General features: G+C 43.0%; 1 protein-coding gene across 1 annotated transcript in view; it reads left to right on the top strand.

Moving 5' to 3' along the window:
• Positions 1 to 579: 579 nt before the first annotated feature.
• Positions 580 to 21,038, top strand: part of LOC141242786 (general transcription factor II-I-like) — a 36,639-nt gene continuing 16,180 nt past the window's right edge. The window contains exons 1-4 of the mRNA XM_073668868.1: positions 580 to 699; positions 6,217 to 6,316; positions 8,986 to 9,124; positions 9,252 to 9,371. Coding sequence (XP_073524969.1) covers positions 6,221 to 6,316; positions 8,986 to 9,124; positions 9,252 to 9,371 — 355 coding nt within the window. The 5' untranslated portion in view covers positions 580 to 699; positions 6,217 to 6,220. The remainder of the gene's footprint in view (positions 700 to 6,216; positions 6,317 to 8,985; positions 9,125 to 9,251; positions 9,372 to 21,038) is intronic.

Below are 21,038 nucleotides of genomic sequence, written 5' to 3'. Positions count from 1 at the left end.
TAATATACACCTGTTTATATGGGATGTGTGTTCATTCTCCTATTATCTATGTATATTATATGTTCATTCCCCACCTATCAAGCACAGGGAATATAATATACACCTGTTTATATGGGATGTGTGTTCATTCCCCTATTATCCACATATATTATATGTTCATTCCCACCTATCAAGCACAGGGAATATAATATACACCTGTTTATATGGGATATATGTTCATTCTCCATTATCTACATAGATTTCAAGTTCATTTCATGTCCAAGATGCAGAAGCTATCTGTAATGCCTCTCCATATGTTTGGACCTATAAGTTATTAGGTTCATTCTTATTTATTCCTTTTCTTCATTCCTTTTAATATGTCCCCATACCAAGAGCTGTAATGCATTGAATATTAGAGAAGCCGCTTATCCCCAGCAGCCCTGTGTATAGGCCACAGATGGGAGTCGTACTTCGGTACTACGCCCCCCACCGTACACGACCCAGCAGAGCGCCCGTGCAGTGTGTGCACAGCCATATCACAGCTGAGGCCGCGGCAGCTCCGGGTGCTTTGTTCTCTAGCACCGCAGGAGGTGAGTGTGTACAGTGACAGGAATACAGTGTGAGCCCTGGCTGCCATGTGCACGTAGTGGAGGGCGCGGACAGCGGCACCACAGCAGCTTCTTCACATCCCTGACAGCCGCTGCAGAGCTCCTGGTGCAGGTAAGACATTGGGGGCTGTCTGGTAACATGTGGTCATGCACTGACATTAGCCTTAGTGTCACCAGGCTCAGAGCTAGGGCCGGGAGCCACAAACCTCCTGATTGGATGTCAGGATCTGCATGGGCGGGGCTTAATCTTACAGCAACCAATCACTGTCCAGTGGTTTTTGGTTATGAAGCTGTAATGTAATAATCACCATGAAGCACATTATTGGACAATGTTACATTTACTGCAGGCATATTTCTAAAGGTTCGTGATTTTTATCTAATATTTATTTTACTTTGATAGATCTGTGTATTTATTTCTACATTTATAAGAAATGTTAAAGGGTTACTCTAAGTATTATAAATGGCTAAAATTGCAAAGTGTTTGCAATTTTTTTTTAAATAAAAAATCTTTTCTATTCTCAAAAACAGTTTTTTTTTTATTTTATTATTTACTGATTGTAGCATAGGGAACTTCTGATAGCGGTGATCAGGTTCCAGACAAGGCGCTCAGCACTTGTAGGCTCTTTTCTGTCCAGCTTGTAAGCGCTGGCCTTATTGCTTAGCTTCAGTGACCTCTGCACTCCTCCAATGCTGCAGAGACAGCGCTGCCTCTAGTGGCAGCATGGGAAAGTGCAACGTTCGGACCAGCAGCTGAACGAAACCTCTTGTCCAATCTGTCAATCAAGCATAATCGCACCACCCCGAAGTAGGTAGGAAGCCAGGAGGTAGGGGTGCAGTACACTGCTGAACATGCAGGATCAGGTAACAGCTTAAGCTCCAAATTTGTAAAAATATTCTTAGTCTTCAACCACTCAACTAAAAACATTTTCCTGCTCATAAATCAATACTAACCACATTGGAACCAAATATGTATTTTTTTTTAAATCTTTACTGTCTTAAAGAAAATGTTTTGTCCAAATTGTCTTGATTAAAAATAACTTAAAGGGAACCTGTGATCAGTTCACATCGAACACCATATCACATATATAGCCAGCAGCTTTTGTTTTTGTTTTGGCTATGCTGTCTCCCACTCTCAATCCATCATTATCTGTGCTCCCCCACTGCACCCTCAATACATCATCATTCACTGTCCCCAGTCACCCACCTTCAATCCATAATTATTTGCTGCTTCCTAACCCCAATCCTCAATCCATCGTTATTTGCTGTCCCCGTCACCCATTCTCAATCCATCATTATTTGCTGTCCCGGTCACCCATTCTCAATCCATCAGTATTTGCTATCCCCCACCCTCAATCCATCATTATTTGCTGTCCTCCGCCCCCAATCCATTATTATTTACTGTCCCCCATCCCACACCCCCAATCCATCATTATTTGCTGTCCCCGGTCTCCCACACTCTATGCATCATTATATGCTGTCCCTGGTCCCCCACCACCAATCGATCATTATTTGCTGTCCCCCGTCCCCCACCCTCAATCCATCATTATTTGCTGTCCCCCGTCTCCCACCCTCAATCCATCTTTATTCGCTCCCACCACACCCATTTAATTAGTTTTATTAAAAAAAATCACGATCCCCTGCAGGTGCAGCTCCTCTTCTGATATCCTCCTGGCGAGTGGAACACATACATGCCGGTGTGTATGCAATAACGTCATCGCGCACGCGCTGTTACCAGTGTGTCACAGAATAGGCGGAGGGACTCCCTTGGAGCTACACGGCTGTTCCATGGAGCTCTAGAAAGGCAGAAAGGCTCCCTCCGCCTAGATCTGCGCCGCCTACATTATTATACCCTGGGGCCCGGTGAGCAGAAGCACAAGAGGGGGAAACTGGTCTTGGCCCGGGCCCCCCCCCCTTTGTTTCAGCTCACTGGGTCCCATACAGTAGTAAGGGCAGTAATGCCCTGATAGCGGCCCTGGACGTAATGAAGACCTTACTGAGCTTGCACCTTTTTTGCCACCTAATCTGAAAGCAGTACGATGTAGAGACAGACTGAGACCCTGATTCCAGCAATGTGTCACTTACTGGGCTCCTTTCTTTGGATATAATCACTGTTTTATCAGTAGGAGATTATCATTAGAGGACTAGTAAACTTGTTGCCGTATAGTTCTCCAGATTCACGAGATCTGTATAAACTCACACCCATCACTGACTGGCAGCTTTTTGAGCACACTGTGCATAGGCAGAAAGCTGACAATCAGTGGTGTGGGTGGATTTATACAGAGCTCAGCATTCAAAAACAGCAGAGAAAACATTCTTATCAAAACTACAGCAAGCAGCCCTGTAAGTGATACATTACTGGAATCACAATATCTGCCTACACATTATGCTCCACTCAGATGGGGTAGCAAAAACCTGGTGACAGATTCCCTTTAAGCCCTTACATGTAAGGAGCCAGTCAATAGCAGGTGTATGGAATGGGATCACAGGGTGAGGCCGCCCCATACCTGGCAGGTAATGGGTTGTGTGTTACAGCCAGGACCTGCCTCTAACAAGCGCTGCCTGCGATTGTTACCCTCTAAATGCGCCAGCAGGAGGGAACGTCATTTAATGTAATATGGGGTGTAAACACTTTCAGAAAAGTCTGATCTATCAAAATATAAAGTAATTAACCCAATCAGTAAAAATAGATTTTTTTTTCACAATTTCACTGCACTTGGAATTTTTTTCCTGTTTTCCAGTACACTATGTGGTAAAATGAATGGTATCACTCAAAAGTACAACTCGACCCGCAAAAACCAAGCCCTCATATGTCTATGTGGACAGAAAAATAAAAAAGTTATGAGTCTGGGAAAAAGGGAGAAAAAAAAACAGAAACGCAAAAACGGAAATTGCTTTGAGTAGGTGTTAAAAGACCTTTGCATAAATGGCATTAATTTGGGATATAAAATCCTGATGACAGGTTCCTTTAATGTTTTCTGTCAGCTCTCATACAGGTCTCTTATGTAATCGTTTTATATAACGAGATTGCTAACTAGGCCGGGTTTAGACGAGCGTATGAAAAATTGTCGGCTTTTCATCTAGGAAAAAATGGCTTTTTCATCCATATGGTTTTCTGTATGTCTGTTTTATACATCAAAAATGAAAAAAATATACAAGGCCAATAAAGTTTCCTACCTTATCAATTGCAGTGGATCCAGTAAAACCAGATGGCACATGGATGGTGTCCATATGGTTAGTCATTTGTTTGACACCCCAATTAGATTTAAGGGGTCAGATTAGCGTATGCTTCAATTACCGAGGACCATCGATCCCTGTATAAAAAACAAACATTTATTCGAGGTACGCCGTGACGGCTAGATTGTGAATGTCACAACCCCATTGTATGCCTGTAGAGTATACAGCTGCTGGTGTCACGGCTGCGGAGTGAAGGCAATCTTCATCTGCGAATGTATTGAGGAGTAATAGGAGATGGACGTTCCTGGTAGACCGCGCTGCTGCTGGAATAGTAGTCGTTCCACGCATTGGCAGTATTAAATAGTAGCTTTATTACCCGTTTCAAGTTCATATCGAACTTAATTTTAAAAAATAGAATACGTACATCTGTGAAAAACGTCTTGATGATTCAGGGCTATAGGGTTTTGCCTTTACGGAGAGAGGTCAGATTGCAACCAGAAGGGATCTAGAGGTATCAATACAAAAGTGCTCGTTATATCAACAGTGCAGTGATGAAAACCAGGTCAGTCTTACCTATCTGGTCCATAAGAAAAGGCCAAGTCAGGGAAATACTGCATTAACCCTTCTTTATTTTAAAGGGGCCCTCAACTGTAACGTAGCCCTAAAATTACACTGCCTCAGTGAAAGATGTCATCTAACAACACAAGAAATGTGCAGCTATCTTGACTTGTAAAAGAGTTTGAACTAGTCGGTCCTTTCTTTTAAAGGATGTAACAATTCAAACTATTTTCCAAATGAAGCTATCTGCAAATTTCCGTGACATGACATTACATGAGGCGTCAATGGGTTGTTCTAACGTTCTCTTATCGGAAGTGCACCACTCCCACCCCCTGATTTTCTGCTTTGCTCCTGAAAATAGACAATTTGGATCAGTGGCATAGTCGTGCTCCTGGACCTAACTGTGCGCTCTCCAAGGCTGCTACCATCGTTAGCTTTACCTGTGCTGTAGGGGAGAAGCTGTTGGATCCAGCTATCCAGCAAGCTTCAGAGCGGTGCAAGGAGGCACTAAAGCGTAGCGCTCTTTACAACTGGGTAACCGGCCTCTCTGAGACTGCAGCGTGGCTGATAACCTAGGCAATGAGCTGTATAAAATTAAAAATCCCTCCGTTTTCGAGACCCTAGAGCATTTCTAGTAGAAAGTTAATAATAAAGTTGCTTGTTTTACCAGCACTTTGCAATTTTGCCTATTTAAGAATGTAATGTAAGCCCTTTAAAGGGAACCTGTCATCACGATTTAGTATGTTAATATAAAGTTATGGCCATAATGGTGCTTTTATACTGGTTTAATAGATACCTGTAGGGAAGAAATCCGGATCCTGATTCTTGTTTAATTCATGTTAGAAGTTTTGGTGCAATATCCTGTTCGTGCATCAGGGCAGGACTTTGGGGTGGGACTGTGGGTAGGGTTTTTGGCTCTTCTGCGGCCCCTCTGCACTTGTACGAGCCTTCTTTTTTAAAGTTCGCACTAGCACCTCCCTTGCTGCTGTTGGCGCTTCAGCACATTCATCTCCCAGTGTTTTTCAGCAAAATAGTGGCGGTGGTGGCGCATGCGCAGATTGAGATCTCGGCTCGTAATTGAGCTGAGGTCTGAATCTGCGCATGCGCCGTACCCGGCTCCATTTTACTGAAGACATTCAGATGTCGATCTGCGCATGCTCTGCCATTGGCGCCATTTTGCTGACTACAACTGGGAGATAAATATGCGCAGGTGCCGCCAGCAGCAGGGGCGGCGCTAGCGCAAACTTTAAAAAAGGAGGCTCGTACAAACAGAGAGGTCGCGGCAGATATGAAAACCCTACCCACAGTCCCGCCACAAAGTCTCGCCCTGATGCACGAAGAGGATATTGCACCAAAACTTCTAACTTGAACTAAACAAGAACCAGGATGCAGATTTCTTCCTTACAGGTATCTATTAAATCAGTATAAAAGCACCACTAAGACCGTACCTTTATTTTAACATACTAAATTGTGATGACAGGTTCCCTTTAAAGGGATTTTGTCACCCTGAATCTTCAGGAGCACACTGCTCTCCTGCCTCCCGACTTCCTGCAGCACTCCTCATTGACAGATCAGAGCAGCGATATCATTGAGCCACCTTGCCTCTCCAGGGCAGCAGCGGCACAGGGGCACGGTGACTGGCCAGATCCAGCGATTTGACCAGCTCATACAATGCAGCAGTGGCAGGTAACGTAGGCGACGAACAATAAACAATAAAATTAGGGAGCCCTTCATTCTTGAGAATGAAGAGGACTTTTAATAAGGAGTACATTGCAGAGTTGCTTGTTTTTATAAGCACTTTGTCATTTTATCAATATATGATAATAAGATTAACCCTTTAGCAACTGTGACTACTTTTAGTATATAGTGTAATCTTTGGGTTTTTTTTTTTGAACAGGGAAATGGCGAACTTCCCATCAGCCATACTGTCTATGTACAATGAAACGCTGGAAAGGAAAGAAGCAGTTAAACATTTCATCTCATCCTTGGAGTCAATGGTAAACCATATTCCTATGATGCATTACAGAAAAATGTGCTTGCCTGTCTACGAGTCCTAATGCAGATTTTCCATAAGGGCCTCCAACTATCACTGATCTTTTTTATAAATTCGTTTTTTTGAAAAAAATTCTTCATAATAAAAATTACAGTTATGCAATGAATGGTACAAATTCTGATCTTGTTACAGATATCTGCAGATATTAATTACACTACAATGTCTTATATCATATATTAACCAATGATAACTACTATACAGTAGAATAGATTAATGTACAAATCATTGCAGTCATCTGATGCATCGAACTTATATAGATGTAATGGAGATCCAAGTACACATTAATCAAACACAAGGGTACACTGTTTAATCCATGAAAAATCATGGATCTCATCACATATATGAATGAACCTGGAGCACACTAGGGTATATAACGCGAAAGTGAAGAAGTCAGTGCATTAGGACATAAAGTTTGTTAGAGGTGAGCTACACCATTTCCACAGACTTTATGGAACTTTTGGGGACACCCCTATTTCTATATACAATATTTTCATATGGTATGGCATGGCATGTCAGAGTGAGGAGACTTATATGCCTTTCATGCTGTTCTGAGAAATTAAATATGCAACTTGCCTCTTCCGAGAAGAAGAGGAGTAGAACTCTAGTGCCACCTATTGGAAGTAGTCAATATTGACCTTTTAACGGACCTTGCTATATGACTTACTGCAGGATAAAAGCCAAACCATAATCTCAATTTGCAGACATGGTGTTTCGGTATATTGCCCCTCATCAGTGGACCATCCATGGCGTATAAGTCTCCTCACTCTGACATGCCAGGCCTGGCTTGTCACTCTCCACAAGGAGAAACGTTACCCCTTAGATCCCAGTCTTAAGGCTATCACCTAGTCAAATCAGATCTCATACTTTGCACTGACGAGGGGCAGTACCCCGAAACACCGTGTCTGCAAATTGAGATTCTGGTTTGGCTTTTATCCTAAGTCACATAACAAGGATTGTTAAAGGGTCGATAGTGACTACTTCCAATAGGTGGCACTAGAGATCTAGTCCTCTTCCTCTCTGAAGAAGTAATTTGCATGTTAAATGACAATAAAACTTCATTTTCAATAACATGGTCTAGCATTGCTATGTGACATCGTATCCAGAATATAGGGTCCTGTAGTATTTTAAACTGCAGAAATTCGGGGATATCCCACAACTGAGTCTCACCCATTTGGTCAGTAAACTTTAGGACATGTTTATTCTCTTTCCATACCTGTATCGCCTGGCTGTGTGCATTTAATAAGCCCTGAGGTGGTTTCTAGCATCCTTCTAGTATCACCCACACAGAATTCCCATTCTAGAATTGAATGAGATGGGCCAACTATCACTGATATTTAAAGGGGTTGTCTGATACATTTATTGCCCTTTATAAATATGTATCTTTAAGCCCTAACCACTTTTATATCACCTACTGTTTCGGGATGGGGGATAGAAGCTGTGGGAAAGTCGTTGTGGGGCCATCCTCCTGTGATATCCCATTTAAACTTCCCTCAAACAAAACTTCAACGGAAGTAAAAACATTAGCGAATAGCAGGATAGGGAGAATGGTAGGGAATTTTATAATAAAGCTAAATGCAAAAGTGGTTAGTTCTTAAAGATAGATATTAGAGATGAGCGAGCGTGTTCTGTTAACCCTTTCGGCGAGCATGCATCGGTGCTTGCCGAGTATTTGCGGCGTGCTCGAATGTTATGTTTGAGTCACTCCGTGTGCATGATTTGCAAATGTTTGACAGCTTTATATGCATGTGAGGAATTCCTAACAAACAGGCATTCCTCACATGTATTAAAGCTGTCAAACAGTCGCAAATCGTGCACACGGGAGTGACTCAAACATAACATTCGAGCACATCGAAGATACTCGGAAAACACTCGCGCATGCTCGTAAATCTCAAGTAACGAGCATGCTCACTCATCACTAATAGATATTTATGAAGGGCATTATTGGTATCGGACCACCCATTTAATAGTTGTTTTTATTTGGGTCTTAGGGACCTTTTAGGCCCTCTCTAGCTGCTTCACTGTATTACAGGATTATTTGAATAGAAAAGAATAGCTCTAGAACATAATGGATCATGTTTCCTGCATAATCAGCACTGCATCTGCGCCAGACTGCTGGGATCAGTATCCGGCAAGGACATGAATACTGCAGCCAATCAGCATTGCTGACTGGCTGCAGAGTTCACATTTCCTCCTATTGGAACAAACAGTGTTCTTTGTGCTCTGACAAAATTTGAACGCTGCAGGCGATCAATGGATGACCTCCCCAGAAGTTGATCCCAACAGAATGGCTGACGGCGCAGTGTTATTGGTCTGTGATGTGAGTATATTTTTATCACCTCCATGGGCCCATTAAAAGGGGTTATACAGTAGTGGAAATCACCCGTAAAGGAGTACAGAGAGTAGTCAGGAACTTTTTACACTGTTGGCTCATATTAAGATCTGAGAAAAGTGAAGGAAAGCATAGCTAGCTGCAGGCAGATACTTGCAGCCCCCCCCCCACCACACAATGGATATATGTATGACAAATGATAACTGTTATAAATGTTTTCACATATATAACATATTGCTGTATTCTTTTACAGTTAATCTGAATTTTTCCACTTTTCTCTGCAGTGCAAGCAGTTTGCCAGGGTGAAGGCAGAAGTAGCATGCATTGCTGTATGTGATTCAGAAGCGTTGGTTGTTGGCAGCAGGAAAGGAAAAGCCTTATTTGATTCCAGGAAGGATCTGCAGAACGATTTCATACAGTATTGTGAGTATTTTGGAACATTAAATGCAATGATGCTCCATAATTCTTCTCAAAAACTTTTGTGCACAGTAAAAAAAAAATAACACATATGGTAGAAATTCTATGCTTCTTATCCTTGGATTTCTTGCAGGCAATTTGGATGAAGTTTGTGTTTCAGAAACTGTAAAGAAGACGCTTAGATTGAGATCGAATCACGCAGAGATTGAGTCACTCCAGAAATGTGTTGAGGATTTGTTCTGTCTTTGTTATGGTATGATGCATTACTGTGCTTCTTTGTAATGTCTATTATATATAGTTTATGTATAGTTAATCTTAGCAGTGGTCACCATTTAGTTTCTCCCACTTTCCTCTGTTGCTTGTAAAATATGATATCTGAGAGCCGCTGTTGGTATCTTCTCCAGACTGTAATGGACATAAACGTCATATTCATGTTATTGCCCTATTTGTCTAAGCAGATCATAAATGACCCACAGATTCTAGTTGAGGAATTGTAACCAGAAACCTCCAAAATAAAATAAATTTGTTTTTATTGAAAAAATATATTAAAAACACCATAATATACAATTAGAAATGATCTCAAAAGAAGAAAGAAAGTACAAACACCCATGGTACAACGGGAAAAAAGCAATTCACATCAATTTCATAATTGTGGTTATATGAACACAACCTCAGCTAAGTCTATGAAGAGTAAATAAGTGCACATACGTATCCTAGTAAACATGCGCAAATCAGTGTCTAATATATAACTTACCGATGATGCCAGAGGTGGAGAATCCTCCTTGCTGCACCGACGCGCGTTTTGCTTGTTACTTTCCTAAGGGATAGTGCACTGTAGGATGCCTTGCTCTAGTTAATATAGGCTCCTTCATTATTGCCAATTAATTGGCACATCAGCACCGCAGACCAGATATAATGCTTCCGCCTTCAGTCATCTTTACGGCGCGCGCATGTGGGTTAAAACTGACTCGGTGACGTCATTTCCATGCGAGCGTCGCTCTACGGATGTTCCAGGCGGAAGCAAACATGGTGAGGGTTACAACGCGCATGCGCACATCGGCAGCCATTTTACAGAAGATCAAAGGGCACATTCATATTCATACCACTATTATGAAATTGATGAGAATAGTTTTTTTCCTAATGTACTATGGGTGGTTGGATTTCCTCTTGTACTTTCTTCCTCCTTTTGAGACTATTTCTAATGGTATATTATGGTGTTTTAAATATATTTTTCAATGAAAACTAATTTATTTTATTTTAGTGGTTACTTCATAGTCGTTCTTTGGTATACATAATTTTGGGCGTACTCCATCCCTTATCCAATTATGTGCATTGATTGGGGGAACTTAGTGTTGGTATGTTCCTAGCCTGGAAATATTATTGGTGCTATATGGGATTGTTCAATTAATCATTTGTACTCATAAAACATTTCTTCTTATGATTTACTAAGGTTCTGTTCACATTGCTGTCAAGAGACTAAAATAGCGGGCACCACAACAACACCCTGACAGCAAGAAGCACTGTAAGTCATTGGGGGCTGTCAGATGCAGCAGCTATGTATAGGAGCCACAACACAAATGTGAACACAGCCTAAACCATTCATTTTATTTAATAGAATAATTCTTGTTATTCCGTACACTAAAGAGATGACTGCCACTCATATACAAAAACCTCTGGCTGCGTACACAAAAAACTGTAACCTGCCTGAAAAAGCGCTAAATAACGGCTATAAGGAATGAACCTATGCACTGCAGTGTATAAATGACTTGCTGTTCTTAGGTTCATACTTTTGAGCTTTTTTTAATTGCTTCATGTTTCCAAAGCTATGATGTGACCTGACCATTCTTCTCCTCTTGGAAACCGCTCAATAGTTTATACAGGACAAGTAAAAAAAAACATTGGTGGCCAAAGACATCACAATAAACACTAAGAAAGTGACCTAAAAAGCTAAAAAAAAAGATGCTTCAGGACAAAAGTCTTCGGCGTGTCCTGAAGAGTCTTCTGAGAAACTCATGGGGCTTGCACACATCTTATAGACGTCTTGTGTAACATAACCTAACTTCCCTTTCTGCATTTTTTTACGCAACGTAAATTGACTTGCGTTGCTGTTACGGGTCCAGGTGGTGGAACCTCTGTGCCGAGGTGCAAGGAGGGACCCAGAGGGGCGTGACTAAGTATCCACCCGAACCGACCCTGGTCGTACGGCAGCTAACGACACTGTGACCAGGGAGGATCCGGGCTGAGGGACCAGGTGCTACTCTGGGGACGACCTTGTAAGAGAGCAGGTGGCTCCCACGGGTCAGATGGCTGGGACTGACCGGTATGGCGGATGGACACGGCAAGTAGGCGGAAGTCTCTGGTAGCTGACAGGTGGTCACAGTTCGAGAAAGCAGGGCAAGAAGCAGTCTTTAGGTTTACCAGGAAGGTGGTCACAGCAAGTGACGGCAGGGTCTCCAGGCAGGCTGGCAGGAAACAGGCGGGTGCTCCCAGGTGAGCGGGCAGACAGACGAGGCAGGTAACTGGCAGGTAACTGGTGGGCGCTCCCAGGTGAGCGGGCTGACGGACACAGCAGGTAACAGGCGGGTGCTCCCAGGTGAGTGGGCAGATAGAAGAGTTCTCTCCTCAGGACCAAACCCCTTCCAATCTACCAGAAAAAAAGGTCTTTCCTCTTACCCTCTTGGTGGCCAGAATACTCTCTACTAGAGATGAGCGTTGTTCGACTCGAACTGTTCGCCAATCTCAAATTCGAGCTGTTTTGGGCAGTGTTCGAGCTGTTCGGCGAACACGAACGATTTGAGAAAAATTCGGCTGTTCGAGGTTATGTTCGATAACTGTTCGTGCACCAAAATCATAACTGGATTTTTTCTCAGTAATGATGAAAATTAATGTTAATACGCAGTTTGAGTGTACAGCGGGGTGGGGGGAGGGGCAGGAGATAGATCTCTGCAGGAATAATGAAGATCTCCATTTTTTTTTCTCTTTCCCGCATTTACAGTGGGCAGGTGCAGTCTGTCAGCCTATCAGCAGCGCACACACGGAGCGAAGTGCTTTTTTTCACACAAGCAAGGGCATGTGTCATTGGCAGTGTATGTCACATGTCCTTGCCCTATAAGACCAAGCCATTTTCCCCGTCGCCACCATTTTCTCACTGCTGCAGCTGCGTGTTAGACGGCACCGCTGTTGCTGTGTGCGCTATACCTTGTTAATTTCAAGCCAATTATCGCACAAATCTACAGATAGCTTGGGAGTAGGGAATAGTTGTGATTGCAGTCCTTTTAAGGACTAGGTTACAGCATTTCCTACGACTTTTATCAGGCTGGTCTGTGCTCTTAAATAGATAGGTTGGGAGTAAAGACTAATTGTAATTGCAGTCCTTTTCAGGACTAAGTTACATCAGTTCCTATCAGTTTTTGCCAGGCAGGTCTGTGCCAGTGCTGTGCAAGTTTTTTTTCACAGCATTTGGCTGAATCTAGCAAAGCTAATCCCTTTTGGCCTATTGCAGAGTGTGTTAGTCAGTGGAGTAGCCTATCTGTGTTGCAAGATACACCACCTGTGTATAGAATACCAATTTTTTTACTGCACCTAGTGAAGTAAAACCTTTTGGGCATAGCATCATTCTATTAGTCCATCTATACTGACCTCCATAAGGTTGCAAATTGAATATCATTTTTTTCTGCATCTAGCTCTGAAAAAATATTTGTCCTTCTAGCAGTGTGTGGGACTTGTTCTACTAGTCCATCTATACTGACCTCCATCAGGTTGCAAATTCAAAATATTTTTTTGTCTGCATCTAGCTCTGAAAAAATATTTGGCCTTCTAGCAGTGTGTGGGACTTGGTCTATTAGTCCATCTATACTGACCTCCATCAGGTTGCAAATTAAAAATATTTTTTTGTCTGCATCTAGCTCTGAAAAAATATTTGGCCTTCTAGCAGTGTGTGGGACTTGTTCTATTAGTCCATCTATACTGACCTCCATCAGGTTGCAAATTAAAAATATTTTTTTGTCTGCATCTAGCTCTGAAAAAATATTTGGCCTTCTAGCAGTGTGTGGGACTTTCTCTATTAGTCCATCTATACTGACCTCCATCAGGTTGCAAATTAAAAATAATTTTTATCTGCATCTAGCTCTGAAAAAATATTTGGCCTTCTAGCAGTGTGTGGGACTTGTTCTATTAGTCCATCTATACTGACCTCCATCAGGTTGCAAATTGAATATAATTTTTTTCTGCATCTACCTCTGAAAAAATATTTGGGCTTCTAGCAGTGTGTGGGACTTGTTTTATTAGTCCATCTATACTGACCTCCATCAGGTTGCAAATTAAAAATAATTTTTATCTGCATCTAGCTCTGAAAAAATATTTGGCCTTCTAGCAGTGTGGGGGACTTGTTCTATTAGTCCATCTATACTGACCTCCATCAGGTTGCAAACTGAATATAATTTTTTTCTGCATCTACCTCTGAAAAAATATTTGGGCTTCTAGCAGTGTGTGGGACTTGTTTTATTAGTCCAGCTATACTGACCTCCATCAGGTTGCAAATTAAAAATATTTTTTTGTCTGCATCTAGCTCTGAAAAAATATTTGGGCTTCTAGCAGTGTGTGGGACTTGTTCTATTAGTCCATCTATACTGACCTCCATCAGGTTGCAAATTAAAAATATTTTTTTGTCTGCATCTAGCTCTGAAAAAATATTTGGCCTTCTAGCAGTGTGTGGGACTTGTTCTATTAGTCCATCTATACTGACCTCCATCAGGTTGCAAACTGAATATAATTTTTTTCTGCATCTACCTCTGAAAAAATATTTGGGCTTCTAGCTGTGTGTGGGACTTGTTCTATAAGTCCATCTATACTGACCTCCATCAGGTTGCAAATTAAAAATATTTTTTTATCTGCATCTAGCTCTGAAAAAATATTTGTCCTTCTAGCAGTGTGTGGGACTTGTTCTACTAGTCCATCTATACTGACCTCCATCAGGTTGAAAACTGAATATAATTTTTTTCTGCATCTACCTCTGAAAAAATATTTGTCCTTCTAGCAGTGTGTGGGACTTTCTCTATTAGTCCATCTATACTGACCTCCATCAGGTTGCAAATTAAAAATAATTTTATCTGCATCTAGCTCTGAAAAAATATTTGGCCTTCTAGCAGTGTGTGGGACTTGTTCTGTTAGTCCATCTATACTGACCTCCATCAGGTTGCAATCTGAATATAATTTTTTTCTGCATCTACCTCTGAAAAAATATTTGGGCTTCTAGCAGTGTGTGGGACTTGTTCTATTAGTCCATCTATACTGACCTCCATCAGGTTGCAAATTGAATATAATTTTTTTCTGCATCTAGCTCTGAAAAAATATTTGTCCTTCTAGCAGTGTGTGGGACTTGTTCTACTAGTCCATCTATACTGACCTCCATCAGGTTGCAAATTCAAAATAATTTTTTGTCTGCATCTAGCTCTGAAAAAATATTTGGCCTTCTAGCAGTGTGTGGGACTTGTTCTATTAGTCCATCTATACTGACCTCCATCAGGTTGCAAATTGAATATAATTTTTTTCTGCATCTAACCCAGCCAATACTTTTGGGCTAATACCACAGTTTGGCCACTCAGCTCTGCTTGGTTCCCATCCATTGTTTTTTTGTGCAAACAACTCCAGAGTTGTGAATTAGTTAACCACCAAAATGAGTGGAAAAAGGCCTGCTGCTGGTGGAAAGGGGAATAGGCGTGTTGGGAAGGGGAAAAAAGGTTGTGTCTGTGGGGTAGGTGTTAAAGCAACAATAACTTCTGCAGAAGAAAGACCATCTTCCAGCCAAACTAAAATGTCTACTTCTTTTAGCGGACAATGTGATAAGATCCCTTTCTTACGGCCACGCCAATCGCTACAAATTCCAGATGAGGCACAAAAACAGCAGGTGCTTCAACGGATATCAAGTGTTCCTTTAAGTGAGCTCTCCTCCACATCAACTTCAACATCACAAATACTCCAGTCCTCAAAGGTGTCACCCCAATCGCACTTGCTTCCTCACAGCTCCCAAATCTCCAGCTGCCCGTCTGAGTATGAGGTAGAACAGATGGTTGAGTCTGCAGAGCTGTTTACTCATACTATAGCCTGGGAATCAGAGGTCGGCTCCAGCGCTTCTGTGAATCCAGTAAGGGAAATGATCTGCACTGATGCCCAGAATCTTTATGAGTCGGATCCATGACCAGACGCTGAAGGTTCTGACCATAATGTAGACCCTCATTCCCAAACTGTAACTCCTGTTGGTGGAGACAATGAGGAAGACGATGATGAGACTCAAATACCTGATTGGAGCGACAACTTTAGTTTTTTGTCATGGCAGGAACAGGTTGGCTCTGAGGACGACGGGTGTGATAACGCACAGGGTGATGATGATGAGGTTGGAAATCCCACTTACTGTCAACCCACAGTCAGCCAATAGATGAGGTCAGCAGAGGAGGTGGAGGAGAATGCTAGTGACGACGAGGTCAGGTTGCGCCTTCCTGGACAGAGAAATAGTACTGGAAGCACGTCAACAACTGCATCCTCAAACACAACTCTGCCTCTCACCACAAGTCGTGGTGGCTCTTTAGGTCGCATGGGTGCTAAGTAGTGTTGAGCGATACCTTCCGATATCAGGAAATATCGTATCGGATTGGATCGGGCCGATACCCAAAAAGTATCGGATATCGCCGATTCCTATACCGGAAACCAATGCAAGTCAATGGGACACAAATATCGGAATGAAAATAAACCCTTTCTTTCCTTGTAGGTTAATTCTACATGAAGTAAAACAACTAAGAATAATGTAGAATGACATGAAAAGCCGGCAATTCATCAGCGGCATTCACCGGTACCCGACAATTTACAACAGAAAGAATAGAGCATCACACATAGATTAGGTAGATAGGACCATGTCAGTCACATATATATGAAGTACAGTGACAGTGTTGCTTACTGTACTTGTCATTTAGTGTAAAGGATTTATTTTAAAAAATATTAGTGTTTTCGTGCACCGTCTCTTTAAAAAAGCCGGCCGGCAATTCAGCAGCGGTACCCGACAATTTATAACAGAAAGATAGAGCATCACACATAGATTAGATAGATAGAAACATGTCAGTCACATATATATGAAGTACAGTGACAGTGTTGATTACTGTACTTGCCATTTAGTGTAAAGGATTTATTTAAAAAAATATTAGTGTTTTCGTGCACCGTCTCTTTAAAAAAGCCGGCCGGCAATTCAGCATCTGTACCCGACAATTTAGAATAGAAAGGATAGAGAATCACACATAGATTAGATAGATAGAAACATGTCAGTCACATATATATGAAGTACAGTGACAGTGTTGATTACTGTACTTGTCATTTAGTGTAAAGGATTTATTTAAAAAAATATTAGTGTTTTCGTGCACCGTCTCTTTAAAAAAGCCAGCCGGCAATTCAGCATCTATACCCGACAATTTAGAATAGAAAGGATAGAGAATCACACATAGATTAGATAGATAGAAACATGTCAGTCACATATATATGAAGTACAGTGACAGTGTTGATTACTGTACTTGTCATTTAGTGTAAAGGATTTATTTAAAAAAATATTAGTGTTTTCGTGCACCGTCTCTTTAAAAAAGCCGGCCGGCAATTCAGCATCTGTACCCGACAATTTAGAATAGAAAGGATAGAGAATCACACATAGATTAGATAGATAGAAACATGTCAGTCACATATATATGAAGTACAGTGATAGTGTTGGTTACTGTACTTGTCATTTAGTGTTAAAATAAAGGATTTATTTAAAAAAAAATTGGCGTGGGGTTCCCCTTAATTTTAGGCTCTAGCGGAGGTTAAGCAGACAGCTGGGGCAAATGTTTGAAGCCTGGGAAGGGGGTAATACAAACGGAGCTTCCCAGGCAACTAATATCAGCCCCCAGCTGAATACCTAGCCTTTACTAGCTATTAAAATGGGGGAACCCCCCAAAAAAATAACGTGGGGTCCCCCCTAATTTAATAGCTAGCAAAGGCTAGGCAGACAGCTGGGGGCTGATTTTAATAGCCCAGGAAGGGTGCCATGAATATTGGCCCCCTCCCAGGCTAGAAACACCAGCCATCAGCCGACCCAGAAATGGCGCATCCATAGGATGCGCCAATTCTGGCACTTAGCCTCGCTCTTCCCACTGCCCTGTAGCGGTGGCAGTGGGGTAATAGGGCTGGGGTTGATGTCAGCTTATAATGCCAGCTGACATCAAGCCCAGGTTAGTAATGGAGAGGCGTCTATAAGACACCCCCATTACTAACCCCATAGTCAAAGTTAAAGAAAAACACAAACACCCAGAATAAAGTCCTTTAATTGAAATAAACACACAATTCTTTATTGTTCTAAATTAAACCATACTTACCATCACGCCCATTCCAGCTGAAGCCAACGATCTCCTGGAATAAAAGAAAAATAATAAAGCAACCTCATCCTTACCTTTCCATGGTTCCCACGACAGCTTCAGCTCTGCTACATCGAGATGACAGGCTGGACCGCAGCAGAACGCTGCCATCCAGCCTGTCATCCCGCAGACACTGAGAAGCGCAGGCATGCTTGCGCTCCTCAGTGTCTCTCTGTGACGTCATCCAGATGAGCCGAGTTCATGTCCAATGAACTCAGCTCACCTCATGCACGTCACTGACAGCGTGGGAAAATTCTCACGCTGAAGCGCTGAGTGCAGGAGAATTTTCCCACGCTGTCAGTGACGTGCATGAGGTGAGCTCATGTCCAATGAACTCAGCTCACCTCATGCACGTCACTAACAGCGTGGGAAAATTCTCCTGCACTCAGCGCTTCAGCGTGAGAATTCTCCCACGCTGTCAGTGACATACATGAGGTGAGGTCATGTCCAATGAACTCAGCTCACCTCATGCACGTCACTGACAGCGTGGGAAAATTCTCACGCTGAAGTGCTGAGTGCAGGAGAATTTTCCCACGCTGTCAGTGACGTGCATGAGGTGAGCTGAGTTCATTGGACATGACCTCGGCTCATCTTTATGCCGTCACAGCCAGACACTGAGGAGCGCAAGCATGCCTGCGCTTCTCAGTGTCTGCGGGATGACAGGCTGAATGGCAGCGTTCTGCTGCGGTCCAGCCTGTCATCTCGATGTAGCAGAGCTGAAGCTGTCGTGGGAGCCATGGAAAGGTAAGGATGAGGTTGCTTTATTATTTTACTTTTATTGCAGGAGATCGTTGGCTTCAGCTGGAATGGGCGTGACGGTAAGTATGGTTTAATTTAGAACAATAAAGAATTGTGTGTTTATTTCAATTAAAGGACTTTATTCTGGGTGTTGTGTTTTTTAAAATACTTTACTAGAAATTCATGGTGGTCATGTCTAATATTGGCGTGACCCCATGAATTTTGGGCTTAGGGCCAGCTGATAATGCCAAGCTGGCCTTAACCCCTTTATTACCCAGTGAGCCACCGCACCAGGGCCCTGGATGAGTTGGGTACAGCGCCAGAAGATGGCGCTTCTATGAACGCGCCATTTTCCGGGGTGACTGCGGACTGCAATTTGCAGCGGGTGGGGCCCAGAAAGCTTGGGCCTCCCTACGCTGCGGATTCCAGACCCCAGCTGCCTAGTTGTACCTGGCTGGACACAAAAATAGGGCGAAGCCCCACGTATTTTTTTTTTTTAATTATTTCATGAAATTCATGAAATAATTAAGAAATAAAGGGCTTCCCTATATTGTTGTGTCCAACCAGGTACAAATAGGCAGCTGGTGGTTGGGGGCACCCCGTTCCTGCCTGCTGTACCTGACTGGACACAAATATAGTGCGAAGCCCCACGTCAATTTTTTTTAAATCATTTCAGGAAATTCATGAAATAATTAAAAAAAATTGATGTGGGGCTTCGCCCTATATTTGTGTCCAGTCAGGTACAGCAGGCAGGAACGGGCTGCCCCCAACCACCAGCTGCCTATTTGTACCTAGCCGGACACAACAATATAGGGAAGCCCTTTTTTTCTTAATTATTCCATGAATTTCATGAATTTAAAAAAAAAATACGTGGATCTTCGCCCTATTTTTGTGTCCAGCCAGGTACAACTAGGCAGCTGGGGGCTGGAATCTGCAGCGCAGGGAGGCCCAAGCTTTCTGGGCCCCACCCGCTGCAAATTGCAGTCCGCAGCCGCCCCGGAAAATGGCGCGTTCATAGAAGCGCCATCTTCTGGCGCTGTACCCAACTCATCCAGGGCCCTGGTGCGGTGGCTCACTGGGTAATAAAGGGGTTAAGGCCAGCTTGGCATTATCAGCTGGCCCTAAGCCCGAAATTCATGGGGTCACGCCAATATTAGACATGACCACCATGAATTTCTAGTAAAGTATTTAAAAAAAACACAAACACCCAGAAAAAAGTCCTTTAATTGAAATAAACACACAATTCTTTATTGTTCTAAATTAAACCATACTTACAGTCACGCCCATTCCAGCTGAAGCAAACGATCTCCTGCAATAAAAGTAAAATAATAAAGCAACCTCATCCTTACCTTTCCATGGTTCCCACGACAGCTTCAGCTCTGCTACATCGAGATGACAGGCTGGACCGCAGCAGAACGCTGCCATCCAGCCTATCATCCCGCAGACACTGAGAAGCGCAGGCATGCTTGCGCTCCTCAGTGTCTGGCTGTGACGGCATCCAGATGAGCCGAGGTCATGTCCAATGAACTCGGCGCACCTCATTCACGTCACTGACAGCGTGGGAAAATTCTCACGCTGAAGCGCTGAGTGCAGGAGAATTTTCCCACGCTGTCAGTGACGTGCATGAGGTGAGCTGAGTTCATTGGACATGACCTCACCGCATGTATGTCACTGACAGCGTGGGAGAAGTCTCACGCTGAAGCGCTGAGTGCAGGAGAATTTTCCCACGCTGTCAGTGACGTGCATGAGGTGAGCTGAGTTCATTGGACATGACCTCGACTCATCTTTATGCCGTCACAGCCAGACACTGAGGAGCGCAAGCATGCCTGCGCTTCTCAGTGTCTGCGGGATGACAGGCTGGATGGCAGCGTTCTGCTGCGGTCCAGCCTGTCATCTCGATGTAGCAGAGCTGAAGCTGTCGTGGGAACCATGGAAAGGTAAGGATGAGGTTGCTTTATTATTTTTCTTTTATTGTAGGAGATCGTTGGCTTCAGCTGGAATGGGCGTGACTGTAAGTATGGTTTAATTTAGAACAATAAAGAATTGTGTGTTTATTTCAATTAAAGGACTTTATTCTGGGTGTTGTGTTTTTTTAAATACTTTACTAGAAATTCATGGTGGTCATGTCTAATATTGGCGTGACCCCATGAATTTCGGGCTTAGGGCCAGCTGATAATGCCAAGCTGGCCTTAACCCCTTTATTACCCAGTGAGCCACCGCACCAGGGCCCTGGATGAGTTGGGTACAGCGCCAGAAGATGGTGCTTCTATGAACGCGCCATTTTCTGGGGCGGCTGCGGACTGCAATTAGCAGCGGGGGTGGCCCAGAAAGCTTGGGTCTCCCTGCGCTGCGGATTCCAGCCCCCAGCTGCCTAGTTGTACCTGGCTGGGCACAAAAATAGGGTGAAGCCCCACGTATTTTTTTTTTAATTATTTCATGAAATTCATGGAATAATTAAGAAAAAAAGGGCTTCCCTATATTGTTGTGTCCAACCAGGTACAAATAGGCAGCTGGTGGTTGGGGCAGCCCGTTCCTGCCTGCTGTACCTGGCTGGACCCAAATATAGTGCGAAGCCCCACGTCAATTTTTTTTTAATTATTTCATGAAATAATTTTTTTAAAAAAGGGCTTCCCTATATTGTTGTGTCCGGCCAGGTACAAATAGGCAGCTGGTGGTTGGGGGCAGCCCATTCCTGCCTGCTGTACCTGGCTGGACACAAATATAGTGCGAAGCCCCACGTCAATTTTTTTTTAATT

This window comes from Phyllobates terribilis, unplaced genomic scaffold (genome assembly GCF_046119375.1).
Source record: "Phyllobates terribilis strain yellow unplaced genomic scaffold, ASM4611937v1 Scaffold_1077__1_contigs__length_431683, whole genome shotgun sequence".
Classification (NCBI taxonomy): domain Eukaryota; kingdom Metazoa; phylum Chordata; class Amphibia; order Anura; family Dendrobatidae; genus Phyllobates; species Phyllobates terribilis.
Note: the sequence above shows the minus strand (reverse complement) of the source record. Positions and strands in the feature narration are given on the sequence as shown.